This window comes from Solanum lycopersicum, chromosome 3 (genome assembly GCF_036512215.1).
Source record: "Solanum lycopersicum chromosome 3, SLM_r2.1".
Classification (NCBI taxonomy): Eukaryota; Viridiplantae; Streptophyta; class Magnoliopsida; order Solanales; family Solanaceae; genus Solanum; species Solanum lycopersicum.
This window is the reverse complement of record NC_090802.1, coordinates 63,894,525-63,913,944: the sequence shown is the minus strand read 5'-3', so window position 1 is coordinate 63,913,944 and position 19,420 is coordinate 63,894,525. Positions and strand designations below refer to the sequence as shown.

At 33.4% G+C, this 19,420-nt stretch overlaps 3 protein-coding genes and 1 non-coding gene across 6 annotated transcripts; 3 read left to right on the top strand and 1 right to left on the bottom strand.

Moving 5' to 3' along the window:
* The first annotated feature begins 1,174 nt into the window (after positions 1-1,174).
* On the top strand, positions 1,175-3,338 carry LOC104646570 (pentatricopeptide repeat-containing protein At5g61800). Its single transcript, XM_010320378.4, has one exon. It carries the CDS (start codon positions 1,635-1,637, stop codon positions 3,228-3,230), a length of 1,596 nt encoding a protein of 531 aa, XP_010318680.1. The 5' UTR covers positions 1,175-1,634; the 3' UTR covers positions 3,231-3,338.
* TRNAS-AGA (transfer RNA serine (anticodon AGA)) lies at positions 1,464-1,545 on the top strand. Its single transcript has one exon. It is a non-coding gene; the product is annotated as a tRNA-Ser (tRNA).
* LOC101243974 (sucrose nonfermenting 4-like protein) lies at positions 3,286-10,792 on the bottom strand. 3 transcript variants are annotated; one of them, XR_002027163.3, is made up of 14 exons: positions 10,383-10,792; positions 10,192-10,279; positions 7,879-8,061; positions 7,594-7,728; positions 7,445-7,504; positions 6,603-6,692; positions 5,849-5,983; positions 5,456-5,597; positions 5,175-5,351; positions 4,573-4,657; positions 4,408-4,477; positions 3,875-3,971; positions 3,672-3,787; positions 3,286-3,534 (listed from the first exon to the last, which is right to left on the bottom strand). XR_002027163.3 is itself a non-coding variant. In NM_001328327.1 (14 exon segments), coding segments are annotated over 13 exon segments (1,401 nt in total). In that variant the 5' UTR covers positions 10,451-10,653; the 3' UTR covers positions 3,286-3,534; positions 3,672-3,695.
* A 2,298-nt stretch (positions 10,793-13,090) lies between these two features.
* LOC101246122 (uncharacterized) lies at positions 13,091-16,717 on the top strand. Its single transcript, XM_004235810.5, has 7 exons — positions 13,091-13,212; positions 13,295-13,416; positions 13,515-13,775; positions 13,858-14,991; positions 15,096-15,205; positions 15,501-15,788; positions 16,339-16,717. The coding sequence occupies exons 4-7, from the start codon at positions 14,974-14,976 to the stop codon at positions 16,382-16,384; spliced, it is 462 nt and encodes a 153-aa protein (XP_004235858.2). The 5' UTR covers positions 13,091-13,212; positions 13,295-13,416; positions 13,515-13,775; positions 13,858-14,973; the 3' UTR covers positions 16,385-16,717.
* The last annotated feature ends 2,703 nt before the right edge of the window (positions 16,718-19,420 follow it).

Sequence of the window (19,420 nt, the reverse complement as noted above, 5' to 3'; positions counted from 1 at the left end):
TACTAATAAAAATCTCAATTCCACCGCTAAGTTTAACTAAAATCAGAATTAGATCAATAAATACAAGAAAATCTATTCACCCTCCATGTGGAGAAAGGAACCGGGGGGTGGGGGTATCATTCTAGTGGAATGAAGAAGAACTAAAGTTAGCTTGACAAGTGGAATGCAAGTGGAAAGTGATGGGGTAAAACTTAAAAAATCATTTTAACAGAGGTCCACAAACATTAAAAAATATAAATATTATTCTTTCAGTCGGTTTGAAAGACGGTTATCACATATCGATAATTTTGAGTTTTTTTTCAAATATCTTTGAGTCGAACATGTCGTATAGGGCATGTCTTTTACATCTCCTATGTGATTTATAGTGAAGAGTTTACTCAATGCTCACTACAAAGCTTTGACAGAGATTATAATAACTGCGAGTTATTCCGTGTCGAAAAAAAAGAAATAGTACTAATTATTATAAGGAAGCTGAAAGAAGAAAACAGAGGACTCAGTTTAGCTACTAAAAGTAGAATATGATGCAGATTGGCTTTCCCTTGATAGAGTATAATTATTTTGAACCGTCCACTTTTAGTATCCAAACATTATTAAATTACAAATGGTTCTAAGGAATCTTTGTGGAGATTGAAAGCATTATTAAGTGGGGATGGGGAAGGAGACAATTATCCCAGTAAAAAAGGACCTAAATGTGGAAAGTGTATAATACTTGTCATTTTCCATCATAATGTTCCTTTTGATAGTGAAATTATTCATAAACAAATGCACCTAAAAAGGGATTATGTAGCTGTCTTGAGTTGGTTGATCGAGCTTTTTCTCGAGGCGAATTTATAATAGTAATTGAATTTATAAATAAATATTAAATTATTTCCTTAACACATATATGTATGATTTGAATAAAAATTACTGATTCATCTGAATCTAACTCGCAATAACACTCTAGATCTGCCCTAATCGTTTTGGGATTATTAAAATGTTTGCTCCTTGGAATTTGGAGCTGGCGGCTAAGAATAGGACCAAGGGCTATCGTTAGCCTTTGTTTGAAAATGTTTTTTCATGCAATTACTTTGATTATTGCCTTTGGACAAACACTTACAAATTGTTATCGACTTAAACTTGTTTTAAGAGCATAACTTTTTTTTAAAAATTATTTATTGGTATTGAGTTATTGAAATAAATAGCCGGTAAATTGATTAGAATTTTATAACTAACGATTTATTGATGTAGGAGCAAATTATTCAATCTCCTTATCAGATAAATCCTTAATTCATTAAGAGTTACCATACTTACACTTTTATCTTTGATATATTATCCTCATCTAAATTTTTTCCTATAATATACGATATATTGTTAATCTAAAAATCAAAAAAACCAAAAACTGAAAAACCTAATTACTTTTCTTTTGTATTAACTATTATATCAATGATAATATAGAAGAACTTTATAATCGATAGACCACGTAGGTGGACGTGCCGGAGTGGTTATCGGGCATGACTAGAAATCATGTGGGCTTTGCCCGCGCAGGTTCGAATCCTGCCGTCCACGAGTTTTTGTTATCGTTTTCCCTCTTCACTGTCACAACTAGGCTTGTTAATGGTGGTTTTGATGAACCACAATGAACAACAACTTCTTCTATGGTTCAAATAAGTTGCAAGCAATCAATATCCTTCTTGATTTTTACGCTGAAGCATCAATGCAAGACGATTTCACAAATTCATCAAGTTCATGCTCAATCTGTTACCAATGGCTTCCTCTTCTCTTTCAATTCCACTTTTATACTCACTCAAATCCTTCATTCCTTCACTTCCCTTCTCTCTTCTCTTCCTTCACAACCCACCACTCGCTATCCATCCGCCATTTTCAATCTTATTCACAGCCCATCAACTTTCTGTTACAACACCATCATTCGAGCACACACCCTTCTCGCTTCTCCTAATACTTCCTTCTTTTACTTCATCAAAATGCGGAGAAATTCAGTTCCGCCAGATTCCCACACTTTCCCTTTTGTTCTTAAAGCTTGTGGGTTACTGAATTCTCTGTTTCTAGGTAAGACCCTTCATTCACAAGCGTTGAAGTTTGGGTTTTTAGTTGACGCGTTTGTGTGTAACAATCTTGTTCATGTGTATACCGTTAGTGGTAGTATTGGTGATGCACGTAAAGTGTTTGATGAAAGTTGTGACAGAGATGTTGTTTCTTATAATTTGATTATTGATGGGTATGTTAAGGCTGGTGAGATTGGGGAAGCCAGGGAAGTGTTTGATGAAATGCCTGTGAGAGATGCAGTTTCTTATGGCACACTTTTGGCTGGGTATGCAAAAATGAACCAGTGTAGAAATGCCATTGAGCTATTTGATCAAATGGTTATGTTGAATGTGAAAGTTGATAACGTTGCGTTGGTTTCTGCTCTCTCGGCTTGTGCACAGATGGGGGAACTCGAGAAGGGGAAGACAATACATGATTATATTAAAAGGAAAAGGATTGCTATAGATTCGTATTTGTGTACTGGCTTGGTTGATCTATATGCCAAATGTGGCTGCATTGACATTGCTAGAGAGTTATTTGAGATGAGCAAGGACAAAAAAGTGTTTAGTTGGAATGCTATGCTAGTTGGATTGGCGATGCATGGCTATGGCCAGTTGCTATTTGATTACTTCTCAAGAATGGTGGAGACTGGTGTTCAGCCTGATGGGGTGACTTTTTTGGCGTTGTTGGTGGGGTGTAACCATGGGGGTCTTATTCATGAAGCTAGAAGGTTCTTCGAAGAAATGGAAGGGGTTTATGGTGTTCCTCGAGAACTAAAACATTATGGGTGCATGGCGGATCTGCTGGCACGTGCAGGGTTGATTAAAGAAGCTATGGAGATGATAGAGGCAATGCCAATGGCTGGTGATGTGTTTGTCTGGGGTGGTTTACTTGGTGGGTGTAGGACACATGGGCACGTCGAGCTAGCAGTGAAAGCTGCTGAAAATGTGATGGAGGTGAAACCTGGAGATGGCGGTGTTTATTCAATCTTGGCAAATGTCTTTGCAGATGCTGGCCGTTGGGATGACTTGGTCGATATAAGGAGAAAAAGAGACCGCGTAAAGATCAAGAAGAGTGCTGGTTGTAGTTTGATTCAATTGAATGGAGTAACACATGAGTTCATTTCATGGGATGACTTGCACCCTCAAAGCAACGACATATATATAATCTTGAATTGTCTGCAACTCAATTTGAAGCAATATTACTAACAACATTTTCTTTTCACTTGTTTGTACTGTGCTATGAGAAGTGAAAATTCATATAACATAACCCAACATACTATATTTTTATATACTTTTAAGAAAATTCTTGAGTTACATCTTGGTCCAGGTTTCTGTATTCTCTTCTTTTCCTTGACTACACAAACTTCATTTATGATGCTACAATTTTACAGTTTTTATTGATGATGATATATAAAAATCTTTTCCACTCAGCTAAATGATATAGTGACAACTTTTCTCTTTGACCAATTGAGCAGCCACTAGAAAGACATCGTCCTAGCTTACTTCCCACCTGCCAAATAAAAAAATGAATTGTCACTTTTATGACCAAAAAGATAATTGGATCCAGTTCACTACTTTTTCTACAAAGTAACTTTTATGTGCTTTTGATAAGTCAATACTTCATACGATAGAGCATAATCTAAATACCTGTGAAATAGATTAAGAGAAATTTCAGCCTAAAAGAAGATTAAACACATCTCTCAAAGTTATTATGCCTTCTACATGCCGGCTATTGGGATCGATGACCACAACACGCCGCACAGCTGAAACAAAAAGAAGACGCATTCAAACTACAAGATTATGATGCTCACAAGAAAAATGTCAGAAAGGTAAAAAGAAGTGGTACAAACTTGGATCTGAAAGGACCTCCATTATCCTGTACAGTGGATCAAAGCGTGTGCATGTCCTACAACGATCACGGGATGCTTCATCTAAGACCTGCAGGACCTGTAATCCAATTTCAAATCACTGCATCATTACAACTTCCGAAAATTCTCTCCTCCGATGATTTTCAAATGAAGTGATAGAATGTCTTCATGCCCTATAACGGACATCAACAGTGGCCAAGAGTTTTTACCAAAATGACTCTTTTACCCATAAAATCTGGAATAAATCAAAGATGAAAGAGTTCCAAGCAAAGAGAGAAAACCAAATGGTAGGTAATTAATAGTTTAAGAAGCTTCATATACCATACAAGTATGACTACCATTTAAGTCTTCATAGAATAATTTTGTATGCCAGAGAACAAACTTTGAAATGTTTTAAGAAAAATCACTGACTTTTGTACTCCATAGAATTCTATTGCATACTAGCACCTCACTTATACTAGGCAAGCATGATAATCTTGAGAAAACAAAAGATTGGTGGATTGAAAGGCACTTACTTGAGTCATTATCATCTGGTCAAGCCGAAAGTGAGCATACACACTGCCTCTTGCCAAAGAGGTTATATCACTATATAAAGACAATCAAAATTACAAATATGTAAGGTTTTAATTAAATCAAGCAACTTCAATTATGCGTGAAAATAAAAAAATTCAAGAATTTACCATTGGAAGCGCATGAATTACCTCCGAGAATACACATTTATAAGGGCTCCATTATCATCAACGATAGGTATTGAACTTATCTCACCTGTTAGAGCAAGAGAACTTAGTACGCATGTTCAAAGTTCAGCAATCACCGACTTCTAGAGAGGGTAAAATCCCAATAACAATAGAAAGGGTCTAATTCAACTAACAATTCCTATATTGAGATGTGGAAGTGGAAGGATCAGGTCTGTATCACATGTTTAATAGTAAATATCAACCCCACTAGCATATAGACTAGGAATAAGACACAGAGGGGACGAGGAAGGATGGAAAATCAGAAAGTTACACCTTGTTTTTCCCAGGAACCTAGTTTGCAATTAGTGCATTATCACTAAACCATGAGTCTGAGAATTGCTAGCTATGAACTTATTGGCTAGGAGCTCATTGATATCCTCAAATTGAAATTAATTAGCCACTGCTTAGTTAGACCTTCCACTAAAGACCAATCAGAAAGAAAACTCAAAACCACAGGCTCACAATATGGCACTTGCAAATTCTGTTTATCTGCGAGCAAGTTACGCTGGACAATTTTGTACTACTCTAAAAATATGATTGTGTACCTTCTATTAGTAATTTAAGAGCAGAACTAAGGAGGTCTCCACTGTGTAATGTCAACAATACACGGCTGCTTCCTCTTCCACCAACTTCTCTTGTCCAGGTGCCAAATGGAAGATTACCCACTGGTTGCTGTACAATAGGCAGATACTCTAGAGAGTGCCTAAAATGCCTGTATATGTCTAAGATTTTCCAAGGAAGATAAATAAACCCAACATAAGTCCTTGCAAAAACTTTCTGAGGAAACAAAGCTGCATAAGTGAAAGCAAGCTATAGGCAAACACACGCTTTAATATTCCTGCAAGGCATGCAGTATGCAACAACTGCAAAGACGACCCGTCTTCTGGTGAATGTAAAACTGGAACTGCAGATATCTTATTTTGTAATAATGTTAGGGTCACGTCTTTCAGCGACTCATCAGGACCAGCCTGTGATTGCAGAGAAAATAGGAGGAATTAATGGACAGAATAAGATTCTAGATCAAAGCTGCTGAGAGAGAAGAAATTTTCTTATGGTAAGCTTCCCTGAAGATATGACCACGCACCCCCCACCCCCCAAAAAGTAAACCACCAAGACTTCAGGGAGAGTCGTGAAAAACAAAAAAATATCAATATTCCACGTAGCAATTAGAAAAGGAAGATAGTTAACTAGAACTCCAGCAAAACGAACGATTACATACTTGCAGTACTCTTCTGTTTGGAGGTATCATAGTTCCTGATACTTCTGCTTGCAATTGGGACTTCCCGTATTTCCAAGCTGAAATCGTGTGCATTTCAAGCTCATCATGGGTCAGCATTGGATGACTTTCCTGGAGCTGCAAAAATAGTAAACCTGAGGTGTGATATATAAGAAAGAAGCATAGATGTGTGGTTAATAGATAATGCACTAATGTAATAAAGAACAATTCTAAGGACCAATAAACGTTACAATTGCAAGGTCAAAGGCGTATGATTGGAGGATTCAACTACACAAAGTTATACATAGTAGATGGAATTAAGAAGGCAATATTTTCTTGTGATTTTAAACCTTACTATATTGATTTTCCCCATAAATACAATGCAAGGAACATTCATCAGCAGGTTTATAATCCTCAATGAACATAGGCAGTCACTTTGTTTAAAAATTTTAATTTGAAAATATAAGCCTGAGTCTGATTGATATGATTCACTCTCCATTATTTGATGCACTTGAATGACCAAATGCTTGACGAGGAAAGGAGGGGGAAGGGATATTAGGTTCCTCCGTGGACAAGCAACTTATTAGCCATATAGAAAGCGAGTTTCTGAGGTTTTACTAAAACATGGATTCTGATGCTAAGATAATCAGAGGCAAACCAAAATAAGAATCAACTTTGGTTCAATTTTGAGCACTTCCCACACATAGATAAAGAATTTTAAACTTGTTGCTACCACTGTTTAGCAATTTAAAAGTACCTTCAACAAGATCAAAATGAAATCAGATGCAGTAAGCATTCCTGAAATCATCGCATTCTGTCCATCCCAAAGAGGCATCACTGCAAGTCGCTGAACATATATTCAGCTAGTTAACTAAAAAATTCCAAGCATAAAACAAAATCAAAATGGAACTTGAATGGAGTAAAAAAGTACAAAATAAATCACTAAAGACAAGGAAATATAATTCTTAGTGCTAGTAGGATAGCACAAACTCCAACTGAATATTAGAATTTTTCAACTGACACAATTGCATAAATGCCCTGACACTCATATCCCCATAGGCCATGACAGAGAGAAAAATCGACAAATGAATATTAGACACTTTCAAAACCTCCATATAGGAACATAACAACAACATACCTAGTGGGATCTCACAAGTGGGGTCTGGGGAGGGTAAAATGTACTCAGACCTTACCAACTAGCTCGTAGAGATAGTATCTTGTAAATTAAATTTTTTTATTTATCAAATACCTTCAATCGTCATAGTGAAACATGTAAGAACCGGTGCATTTGAAGGTCTAGTAGTAGGGCATGGTAAAACCATTGCAGATAACCTTCACACATTTTATCCAATATATTGAAATAGTCTTCATAAAGTGCAGAAAATATTTGCTTGTGTCGATTAACTAATCAAGTCCAAATTTGAAATGTATAATTTGAATTTAACTGATATGCTTTTCTCCAAGACAACTTACTTCTTCCAGAATTTGCTTGAACAAGTACTTATAGTTAGCTAACAACCTTTACCTTGAGGACAAAGGTGTCTCTGACATGCAAAAGGAGCCGAGAAGAGAATCAAAAGTGTGCATAGAAAACCATACCTGTTCATACATGATATGAAAAGCCTGCTTCACAGCCACTTTAGTATCTAACGCAAAGACCTACAACAAAGAATCACCAATTAGGTAGTCAGTAAATATATTAAGCAAAGGCACAATCTAAGGGAAAGCATACATAAAGACTTCCAAACCTTTCCTGAATTTGGAATCAGCTCATATGCTTGGGAAGATGACAAAAACATGAATAGACGATGGCGGGAAACATCTATTTCATTGTTTAACAACTGCATGACTGGTTCAAGTGGTGACTCGCTTGAAGATGAAGCCTGGTTGGTATGACAGAAATTATGCTTAATTAAAATGTGAAGGAAAATGGTCGGATGAAGTCACTATGAGTAGTTGTCAGAATGAAGGATGGAAAAGGAAACTGGGTCATGAACCATATCAAGTAACAAACTCTTTCGGATTGCACTAACCTCTAGATGTGTGCTGCTAGTAAAACCAGAGACCAAGTTTGACTGAGCATCCTCTCTTATTAAGGCAGAAGGCATGGAAACCGAATCTTCAACAAATACTAAGTTGTTGATAGCACCATACTCATCCTGAACACAAAGCTGGTCCTGGTCCACTTGCCAGATGCCATCAACTAAGAATTTGTACTGCATAGTTCATTTGGAGCCAGTAAATTCAACTCCTTACAAAATGAGCACATTCCTTTATTTTAAGCAGGTGTGGCTGTGCATGTATAATACGATCAGTAACAGCTACAATAATCTAAAGCTTTATGATACTCTCTTATGAAGAGGTAAATTTGCTAAATGCTTAGTTTGCTAAGGAAACAAGGATGGTCCTGAAAATCAAACTATTTACCAGAATAAACATATTAGATACAAATTTGGATCAGTAACACAGCAGCCAAAGCATCAAAATCAAAGAATACCCACCAATCCTTGGGAATTTTAGATATGAAAAATCATTATCAAGAGAAAAGCCAATGCCAGTATAGTAATACTAAATCTGCATGCTAGCTATTTGCTGATACATGGATGCTAATAAGCACATCGATTCTTCTTCTTAGAGGCAGTTAAAATGTACAGGGTAAGATAAGGTGGATCACAGCAAGTAATGGTCTCCTGGAGTACTCACTTGGTCTCAATTAAGTTAACTCACTTTTGGTTATAATTCATCCGATTCATTTGACCATTTCCAAAATACCAAGTTCCCCATCTCCAGAACTCAAATTAATGAGAAGTAACACTACCTGTGTTTTTCCAGCCTTGACCTACTATCCAATCCACTAACCTTCCATCTATTACACATTTAGCTATTATTTGAAATATCATCACCCACCCAATTAAAGCTAAACAATTCAATTTACTTTCCTAATGGTGCTATTATCTATTGAAATCAGCTTAGCTGTGAAGGGGGGAGTAAGCAATGTAGGTGACAAATGGGTATCAATCATCCACATTATGATCCCTTAAAGAATGTAGGTGAGAATTGGTTCTCATTTAACCACTTTATAAAGGCTTAAGGCACTTAGACCTGATTGCAATTGAAAAAAACCACCTTCGTCGTTAATTTTTATTTTTTTTAAAAAAAAGCACCTAATAATCATTGTTGTTGCTTGGATATGCTACTGATTACTGACTAGCTATGATTTCATCACTTTTCAAAACCTAAAGACGGATACCGAAACATGCAGAACTATCATATCGTGAATGAGAAAAGATTATTATGCCAGAAACAAGCTTAAAACATGAAAGCAGAAACCTCAGACGATAAAACCAGCAGCCCAAGTTTAATTTTGACTCAGAGTAATTCTTTTGTTGTTCCTGAATTGCGACGACACACCCCACTGTTCCAGAGAAGACAGAAACTAGAAAGCGTAAGGAGGAAGTAAATTAACCTTCTTATGCCATTACACCGTAATTGGGAGAAATATGCAATTACAACCTTCAAAAGTACACGGCTAAAGCCCGGAGATGAAATCCCTCAAAACAGGTTGCATTGTTCACTTAACTTAGTCAAAAGGTAAGAGACGGAAGAATAAAATGCGGTTGATCTTTCCGACATAGGCAGTTACACATTTAAGCTTTAGCTTTCCTCATTATTGGCTTTCAGAAACCATATGCAGCTTTTACCTACTTGTATAAGTAAGATTTTGCAGCAAATGAAGAAGTTACAATCTGCTTCGCAACCTCCACAGGATTTCAAGTCGAAATGACAGAAAACAAACCCACATATAGCTTTTGCGAAGGAGTAACAAAACATTAACTGGAAGGGGGGGAAAGCATTCATATAAGTTAACTCGCCTGGAACTTAACACAGAAAACAACAATATACTCTGTGTAATTCCACAAGACCTACGGTAGGATGTACGTAGACTTTATATCCCTGTTTTTGTGAGGTAAAAAGATTGTTTCCTATAGACCCTCAGCTCAAAAGATAACAAACACGCCCTTGCAGGGATCAAACCCGGGTCACAACCCGGGTCACCCAAGTAACAGGAGGGGATACTCACCACTATACTACAATTATGAAGCTAACCATGATTCTTGAAACACTCTTCCTGTTCATCCTTTTCTTTACAAATACCACAATTCTAGCTCTATGAACTTGATTAGCCCCTGCAGCTATACTCTATGTCAAAGACGAGTCCATTCTTCGCGTACACTACTTGAGACAAGAATATCATCATACAACCCTTTATTTCAATTTTTTAGGTCTAATTGGCACGGAATTATAGCTCAATACACACAATCATCGCACAGAGCTTTAGGTAATACCTTATGATATCCTGGTGGAACATCAACAGTCCTCTGAAAAACGGCAGCCGAACCCTCCACCAAATTCATCGGTATCTGCTCACTCCATCTGCACCACCCAATAATCTCTCAGCTGTTAGTAGGCACATAACATCAAACATGTAGAGTGCACTTTGGAAAATCATCAAGTAATTGAAAAAAATGAAAAATACCCATCAAAGGAACCGCAGAGAAAAACATGAATACCACCATGGCTCCATGTAAAGGTAACTAGTACCATTTCCACTTCAGATACAGAACTTGTTCCTTTGTGTGATTTTGTATAAATACATGGTTTTGGGCAACTAATAGTAAAAAAAGAAAAAAATCAATAGAAATAGCAGAGGAAAATGGTGGAGTAAATGAGCATCGGTATCTCCGTATGAGCAGAAGCCAGCAAAGAGGGGAAATTGTATTTAAACAAAAAAATATAGGCATGGATACGACATGATAATATGATGTTTGTGTAGTTTAATGTTGAAATAGTTTCAACAAATTCTCCATTGGTTCACTTTCCTTTCCCAAAGTTTTTTTCTTTTGTCATTAATACTCACTTGTGTCTCATTTGAAGAGGAGTTATTCGGATAGTAAATATGATAAAAAATTTAAATATTATATATTTAAAATTTTGAGTTTGTGTCGATCAAGGAGCAAAAGTAAAAACTTTGGAAGAGGCTAAAGAGAAAAACTCGACTCTTTTTTTTTTTATCCACATCATTTTATGTCTTTATCGTTATTTGTCTACTTTAAATTTCATATACTTTTAGTATTTAATTAGATTATTTATATAAAAATTAAAATGAATAAAAAAGAGATGAAACATTATCCACAGCTAACATAACTCTATACATATGCCTCGCTATTATTTTGATGTATGATCCTACATTACAAAAAATTATTTAGAAAAACAAAAACCTAATTTCGAAGGTATTATATGAAAGAAAAAAATCATAAATATATTTTTCTTGATATTTAAAAGTGACAAATAAAAGTTAAAACGTATTTTAAATATATTGAATAAGTAAAAATAAACTAACAGGAAATTAATTGAGTAGAATTTTCAACTACTAATGTACATTTTTCTTCATTGTATATTTACTTTATTATTGGGGTATTTATAAATTTTAAGAACAATTACTACCATGTAATAAAATGGAAGGAATAATTAATTTTGTCTTAAATTTTTAAAATATTTTTTAAAAAAAGTAACGGTAGATAATTTGTGACAAAAGAAATACCCATTGTTAGGGCTTTTTTCCGGTAAAATTGTTTGGCTTTACATAGCAAAAAAATTAGTTTCTGTTTCATATGTCCTATGTGTTTGGCCTCTTTTGATGTTTATAGGTGCATGATTATTATAAGGAAATTAAATTGTAAGTTAACGTTTGAAAATTACATTGGAGTAACATAGACGTCTTGTTCCTATATAGAACTATGTTTCATTACTTTTTCCACGCATCAAATATTTCGTTTTCATAAAGTAAAATTTTTTTACGTATCAAATACTTTGTTTTTATTGGGTGATTTATTTTCCTTTCTTGACCTCACAAAAGACAGTTATGTTATACATTATATAATTACTAATAATTTGAGAGTTAAAATCCTACGAATCATATATCATAAGTTTTTTTAGGTCAAAAATCTATGGAAACAACTCTTTATCTTGTAGTAATTACTCATGAAATCATATAGAATATATTATTATCATGATTGCGCTAATAATATTTAAAACATTTACATAATATACATCACTTGAAATAAGATTACAGGTAAAGTTATTTATTTTTAAAGAGAGAAAATAAATCTCTTGTGTTTGGCCAGGGATCTCTTAGATGCATTTGAGATACTCTAAAGCTAAATATCAAAAGTGAACCCTTTTAATATTCGATCGAATTTGGGTAAGTTATTAACTTTTTTAAGTTTGTCAAAAGTGAAAAAATTTCATCTTTGTCAAATACAATTATTAAGAGTGAAATGATAAAACGAAAAAAAAAAAAGGATTTAACATAAAAAAAATTAAAAGAAAAATAATTTTGATATGTACCTTTTAATAAATAGTTATTTATTTTACTAATACTTTTTACTAAGAAATATTTAAGAATATTATGTCAAATTTGGAATATGCATTAAAAAGTGAACTATGTATGCAATATATATGTATTATACTATTTTTTTTTTGAAAAGACTTAAATATGTCATTGAACTTTCAGATTAGGCTCATTTAGTCATTTATGCAATCAGTTAAAAGTTTGGTTCATTTATGTCAATACTGTCAAAGTAAAGACTCATTCATGCCATTATTTTTTAACAATTATTTTGCAAATTCATTTTTGACACGTGACCAATTATAATTCGGTCACGTCATCAATTTTTTTAATAAAAAAAATTGACCACGCATCAAAAATGGTTTTGCAAAACCACCGTTAAAAAATAATGGCATGAATGAGTCTTTAGTTTAACGGTAATGGCGTGAATGAGCCAAACTTTTAACTGATAATATAAATGAGTCTTTTCTAAAAGTTCAATAGCATATTTGAGTCTTTTTCTTTATTTTTTTTTTAAAAAAAATGTAATTTGGGTTTTGTTTCAACCCAATATGCCATGGTTTAGACTTCAAGCCCATTAATCCCTATTGGGTCGACCCAAGTATTCATTCAAGCCCATTAATTCAATAGGACACTATGGCTTAATTAATTGATTAGTTATATTAAATTAATATGATAAATTTCAGTTAATTAGTAGCTTCAAGAGACTTCCATGCCCAATAGCAATAACGCGAACTCCTTTTGTAGTTAACACGTGGCCAACTTCCATTTGGTAAAATCACAGGGCCCTTGTCCTATTATATCCTAGGTGTCTCTCGAACCATCTATTCTTCAACTATTAAATGACCAATTGCAAACGCTTGCAATTGTATCGATCGATCACACAGTTAGCAATCCATTTTACAATTCAATCTAATTACTTCGATACACATAAATTTTTATGGCTTTCAGATCAGTGGTAAGTATAAAAATTGTAATTTAATTAATTATCTTAGATCAAACTGAAAATAAGTATTTATTTTTTTTTCCGAATGTTGCAGTCTAGTCTAAAATCCACAGTTAATCACTTGAACAGAAGGTGTTCGTCACTAAATTATGCAACATCAGCCACGTCAAAACTTAAGGGAGCGTCACCCCTCCATCTCAAAGAGATTGTTCCCAAGTACTTCATTTAATTACTCGTAACTAATATAATATTTTTAATAATTTATCGCAACGGTACTCGTAGGAAATGAAATTTAATCGATAGGTGTATGTCAGGTCACGGAAGGGAGATTTGGTGCCAGTATGTATGGCGGTAGGGATGATCGGACTGTCAACGAGTTTCGGTATACACACGGCGATGCAGCAGCTGAGGCGAGCCCCTAATGTACATGTGAAGAAATCAAGAAGGGAGACTCTGCCAGAAATAGTGGAACCAGAGCATGTAGCTGAAGAGGCTGAAAAGTTTGTTAATAAATCTCTGTTTCGAAAAGTGGCTCATGCTAGCACTAGCAGTACTCGTGGACACATTTATACCAAGTTAGTATTTAATTAGTTATGATAAGTAAGTACTAATTCGTAATTGCTTTTCAATTTATACTTTTTATGTATGTGTTTGCAGGAAGCCGGGTGTGGAGACGTTGAAAACTATAGGAGTAGATCCAATGATGTAAATGAAAGGCTTGGTTACGTTGCATTTTGGACTTCAATTTCTAATCCGTAAAAGATGGTGAAACGTCTGTGTTTAAATCACATATCTAATAGGAAAACTTACATAAATATATTATAATAAAATCAATAATTATTTTTTTGAAATATATTAATTTATGTAATTTTTTCTATCTTAGTTGATGTTTTTAAGTATACGTGTTGGTGATATCCTTGATGTTGTGCATGTCAATGAGTATATGTGTCACATATAAAACATGTGGTACAACTTCGTGAATAGTACAGCAAGTCTGATGCAAATTGGGCTACTTTCCAATGCCGTTTGATCTTTCTTTGCCTTTTCTAAATGGATTGGAGGACTTTCGAGTACTCTGTTGATTATTACGTTAGAAAAAGAATATTAGATACCTACTTTTACAATGCAAAGAGACAATATATATAATTTTTCTAACTAAGTTTATAGAAGATGTCAAGATTTGATTTAAGTTGATTCATGGAAGCAAGTATATAAAATAAGATAAAATATGTTTTTTTATAAATTTGAATTTAAATTTAGTTAAACTTTAATATAAATATTAAATAAAAAAAGTTATTCCTAACAGACATGTATATTTACTATGTGAGTTTTGTTTATAAGAATTTAGATATAGTGAAATCATAATAAATAATTACATTAAAATTTTAATATAAATACGGAACATTTGATAAAGAAATAAAAGAATGAAAATGCTCCTTATACAATTGTAATATTTTTTTAACCGTATATACAATTTTTTGTGGTTAATAAAACGGATTTGGTAGTTACAATACTTGGAAATGATTTACTAACAAGTGGGAAATTTACCTAATTATACCCAAATGAACTTGTGAGTTATGCTTATTTAGTTAGCATAAGACATGAGTCACCGCTAGCGCAAAGTGGACTTGTTAGCTATCGACGAGTGTCCTTAACCCTATTACTTCGTGTCACTTATCCATGTCTCCACCATTATATATATAAGAAGAACCAGATATCGCAACAAAAGTTAAATTTACCTTTGTTCAGATTATACACTCAAATTTTGCATCAATGGCATTCAGGTCTTCGGTAAGTCAAGTTAGTTTATTAGTTTCTAGAGTTCACAGTTTTGATTGTTCAAATGTGTTTTGTGTTATACATTCATTGGAACTTTTTGTTTTACCTTGATGTAGAGTTTGTGGAAACCTATGGCTACTCGATCTAGTGCGAATTCTGCTTTTGCAAAATCAAATGTTACCAGGTCATTTGCTAGTACTGCTGAGCATCCAGATGCTAAGCACAGGTGACTTTTGGTTTATAGCACTTGTATTACAAAAAGTAACTAGTGTTATAGAATGAAAAACCTAATTTTACAATTAGGAAGGGGTGATTGCAATTTTGGTACTTTTCGGTTATTTTTTGGGTGTGCTGGTAATATTGCTATGTGAGCATTTGAAATCTAATAGTAGTAAACAATAGATTAAGAGAGATATTATCTCCGCTGTGGTGAATCGATCACTTGGACAATATCTAAGCTGTTATTTAGTTGTTTTGTTTCTAATATAGAAGCAATGTGTTTATGTTTAACTTGAAAACAGGGGATTCATGAAAGGAGATTTTGTTCCAGTGTATGTGGCGCTGGGACTAATAGCGATGTCAGTGGGTTTTGGGTTACAGACTGCGATGCATCAGCTTAAGCGGGCACCCAATGTATCTGTGAAGAAATCAAGGAGGGAAACTATACCCGAAGTCACCGAACCGGAAGAGGTTGTGGATGAGGCAGATAAGTTTATAAAGAAATCCTTCTTCCGAAAGGTGGCTCATGTTCAGGATTTCGATAATCAATCAGTCATGCATGATCCTATCCGTGGGGATGCTCTTGCAAGGTACTTGCGTTCATCTCTAGTATCATATTTGTAACTTGCATTGTCCAGGCTAAGTTCATAATGTGTGTTGTACTGTTGAGATTTGCCCTTCGAAAATGAGGCGCTTTGATACCATATTTGTCGGAAGGCCCGGAACCAGACTCATCACATGTATAGCCAAGTCTGATGAGATTTTGCCCTTGAGCTTCAGCTCTGGCACCATCTGTCACAAGCAATGGCCCTTGAGTTTGCCCCTTCTAACTGGTCTCTGCAGGCCAAGTTTGACATTTATGGTCCGATTTGACCCAACAATTGTTCCTGTTGGGAGTGGTGATCATATCTTTGGTATAAAATGATCAGTTATTTATTGAAATAGCCGAAAGGATATACATATTCTACTAAATAACGAAATTCATGATCCATCCTATTTACAAAAAGATGCACACTGGAAGTTTGAATGTCAGTCTCCATTTTTGCTGTTTTAAATTATATATGGTCTTTATTTTATTGTAACGTATGTATGTTTAAAAAAATGTGGTTTGATTTTGTGATTTTCTTGGTGTCATTGTAGGGAACCTCACGCTGTAACATTGAAATCTGTGGGAGTGGATCAGTAATTGAAACACTTGACGCATTTTGGATCCAAGATTTGCAATTGGAGTAGTACTTTGAAGGCGTTGTAGCGACGTTCTTATAATTTTTCAAGAGATGTATATATCTATCGTCGCAGCATTAAATAAATTACAAAACGCCGATAGGCATGTATGTAAACATATATTTTCCAGCTAATTATGTTACAGAGTTGGAACAAGCAGTGGTTGTATGTTTTATGAGATCTTTTGTTAGCTTTGAAATGCTGGCAAGTTTTGGATTGAATTTGCAAGTACTAAAAGAAAAATAGATCTTTCACTATTTGAACTTGCTTCCAATAAAATGGATCCTTACATCTATTTCTAGTTTCCACTCATATTATGTGAATTAATATCACTACCTGAACAACATACTTTTAAGCATCCTCATTTTCGAATGAGTTTGTCATCAATGTTTTGATAATCATGTAATATTTGTTCTTCTCTAGTTATTTTCTTCTAGTTCATTTTATTTGCACTTACGAATTTGGTTGACAAACTTTATTTTATTATTATTGAGAATTATTGTTGAAAAAATTTAAGTATTGTGGGAGTTCACCTGTTCAATACAAGTTGGTAGCTTACCAGTTATGTTGGATTTCAAATTATATTTTTCAGAGGCTATTCAAGTTGGTCCTACAGTTATGTTCGATTTCAAATTATAATTTTTATAGGCTACTCAACACTACATTTTAGTTCATGTTGGAAAATACGCTATTAATGACCTTGAATTATGAAATTCTAAATTCTAATTATGTTAGTTCGAGAAATGTAACTACACCATGTTTGTAATTATAATTTAACTTTCAATTATTAAAATTGTCGCCAACAATTATTAATTGATATATTAATAGAAAATTGTTTTTTCTTAATTTTATTTTGGGAGCATATACTTCTCGTAGTTGGCTGGCTCTTGAGTTTTCCTTGTTTTGTGAAACTAGCAGCGATTCAAACCAGACTTGAAGGTACTCACTTCATGCAATGCCATTATTGGTGCATAGGGCTATACACTGATAAATCTTTATTTACTAGATAAAAGATATATCTAATGGCCTTATTCATTCATGACATATGTGCTATACAATAATTTATGGTTGAGATTTATTTAAATTATATATTTATTATTATAATAAAAACAATGAAGTTGTCAATTTTTTTATTTTTCAAAACTATTAAATATGATACCAAACTGATATTTTTAAGAAAAAAATTTAAGATCAACGGAAATAAGCAAACTTCCTGATTTTTTATTCGCTGAACTTCTTTGGGAGTAATTTCACAAATGCTTTCTCAAAATTTTGAAGTAATCTTCAAAAATAGATCAAATCTAAAAATACCATTGAGTTATAAATAAAAATTCAACTAAAGAATATGATAATACTTTTTTTTCTTTAAAAAAAACATACTTGGAGGTTTTCAAATAATTATAAAAATATATTTTTTAGATTCTTCAAAAGTTTTGAATTCTTAAAATTAGCATTAATTTAAAAAATCCAGTACAAGTACAAGTTTGGCAGGTAAAAAATTAGGGAAATCCGCATATTTCCGCTAGTCTTATTTTTCTTCTTGAAAATATTAGGTTAGGATACACTAAATTGTTTTATTTGATATTTCAAAAAATAAAAATAATTGATGATTTTGTTGTTTTTATTATTATAATAAGTATATAATTTAAATAAATTTCAACCATAAGTTATTATATAGTACACATGACATCAATTTATAAGATCATTAAATATTATTTGACCGTATCGGATAGTTAATCATATTATTAATTTTATATATAATAATTTATCTTCTTATCAACAATCAAATGTAATACATACATAATAATACTTCAATTATTTTCTATTGGAGATGTGCACTATTCACCTTATAATAATACTTCAATTATTCATTCTTTCTATAGGAGATTTGCACTATTCACTACCAGTTAATCGACTCTAGAGAAGAAAAAAAAAATAGTATGTGTACCCGAGGCTGCTTAAAAATACAAATGTAATCCATAATTGAGAAGGATCAAGAGTGGTGTAAAAAGTATGTGATGGTGGCAAATACCTACTGTAGGAAAACTTTACAAATGTAAATCATTGGATTACAGGCCCATAGAAAGTGGCGAAATCAGAATTTAAAATAAGGGGGTTTAAAATTCATAGTAATAGACATACGAAGTAGTCGAAGGAGGTTAGACATCTACTATATATATATATAAAATATTATTTTAACCATATATAAATAGTATAATTTTCCGTCGAAGAAAATTCGAATGAACCATTATATTAAGGTGGATCCGCCCCTGCCCATAGACACTGACTTGTACTGTACACAAGGTACCTAGTAGCCATCTTCTTAAATCCAGAATATCTTCTTCTTATTTATTTAGTGTTTATTTATTATTGTTGTTATTTCAAAATTAGATGTACAAGAGTGAATTATAAGATGATGAATCGAATCTTTAATAATAGAGTTAAAATTCTGTCAATTAATTATGCTATACTAAGATTCCTCGATGCAGAGTATTTATCACTTATAGATCTAGAGTAGAGAAGAAAAAGATAATTAGGCAAGTACTATATACAATGGGAAAAAATAATACAATTGAAAAAGCATATGCTTGACTCTTCAGCTGATGAATGAGCAACCTTTCTGATATTTGCTTCACGTTTTCCCCCCTATGAGTTGGGGCACATAGCTTTAATTAAGCTTTTTTTTCTAAAAATATATAGAAATGACAAATGGGGACACGTAGGGCTAGCTTGTTTTACATGGTCATTTAAATTAAAGTAGTGATTAGATAAAGTAATAATCCAGTACTCATATGATGTCAGGTTAAAATTAAGATTAGATAAACGAATATTTATTAATTATACAAAGTCTAATTATTGCTATAGGCCTAGGACCTAGCTATAATTTTATTTTTTTTTTGTTGGGTTCAATAGCTTATATAAATCCTGCTATTTTCTTGGCTGGTTGTTCTAAAGAGCCAAGCAGTGAGAACAAAAACAGATATTCTTTTCTTCTTTT

Bases quoted from the DNA above. Each gene is read 5' to 3' on its own strand.
- LOC104646570 (XM_010320378.4), top strand. From the start codon at position 1,635: ATGGTTCAAATAAGTTGCAAGCAATCAATATCCTTCTTGATTTTTACG.
- LOC101243974 (XM_010320377.4), bottom strand. From the start codon at position 8,067: ATGCAGTACAAATTCTTAGTTGATGGCATCTGGCAAGTGGACCAGGAC. The intron at 6,693-7,444 runs GTATGGTTTTCT...ATATATGTTCAG, and splicing joins TTCATATCATGTATGAACAG to CGACTTGCAGTGATGCCTCT. The intron at 3,788-3,874 runs GTTTGTACCACT...TTTTTGTTTCAG, and splicing joins GGAGGTCCTTTCAGATCCAA to CTGTGCGGCGTGTTGTGGTC.
- LOC101246122 (XM_004235810.5), top strand. The intron at 15,206-15,500 runs GTGACTTTTGGT...ACTTGAAAACAG, and splicing joins CATCCAGATGCTAAGCACAG to GGGATTCATGAAAGGAGATT. The intron at 15,789-16,338 runs GTACTTGCGTTC...GTGTCATTGTAG, and splicing joins CGTGGGGATGCTCTTGCAAG to GGAACCTCACGCTGTAACAT.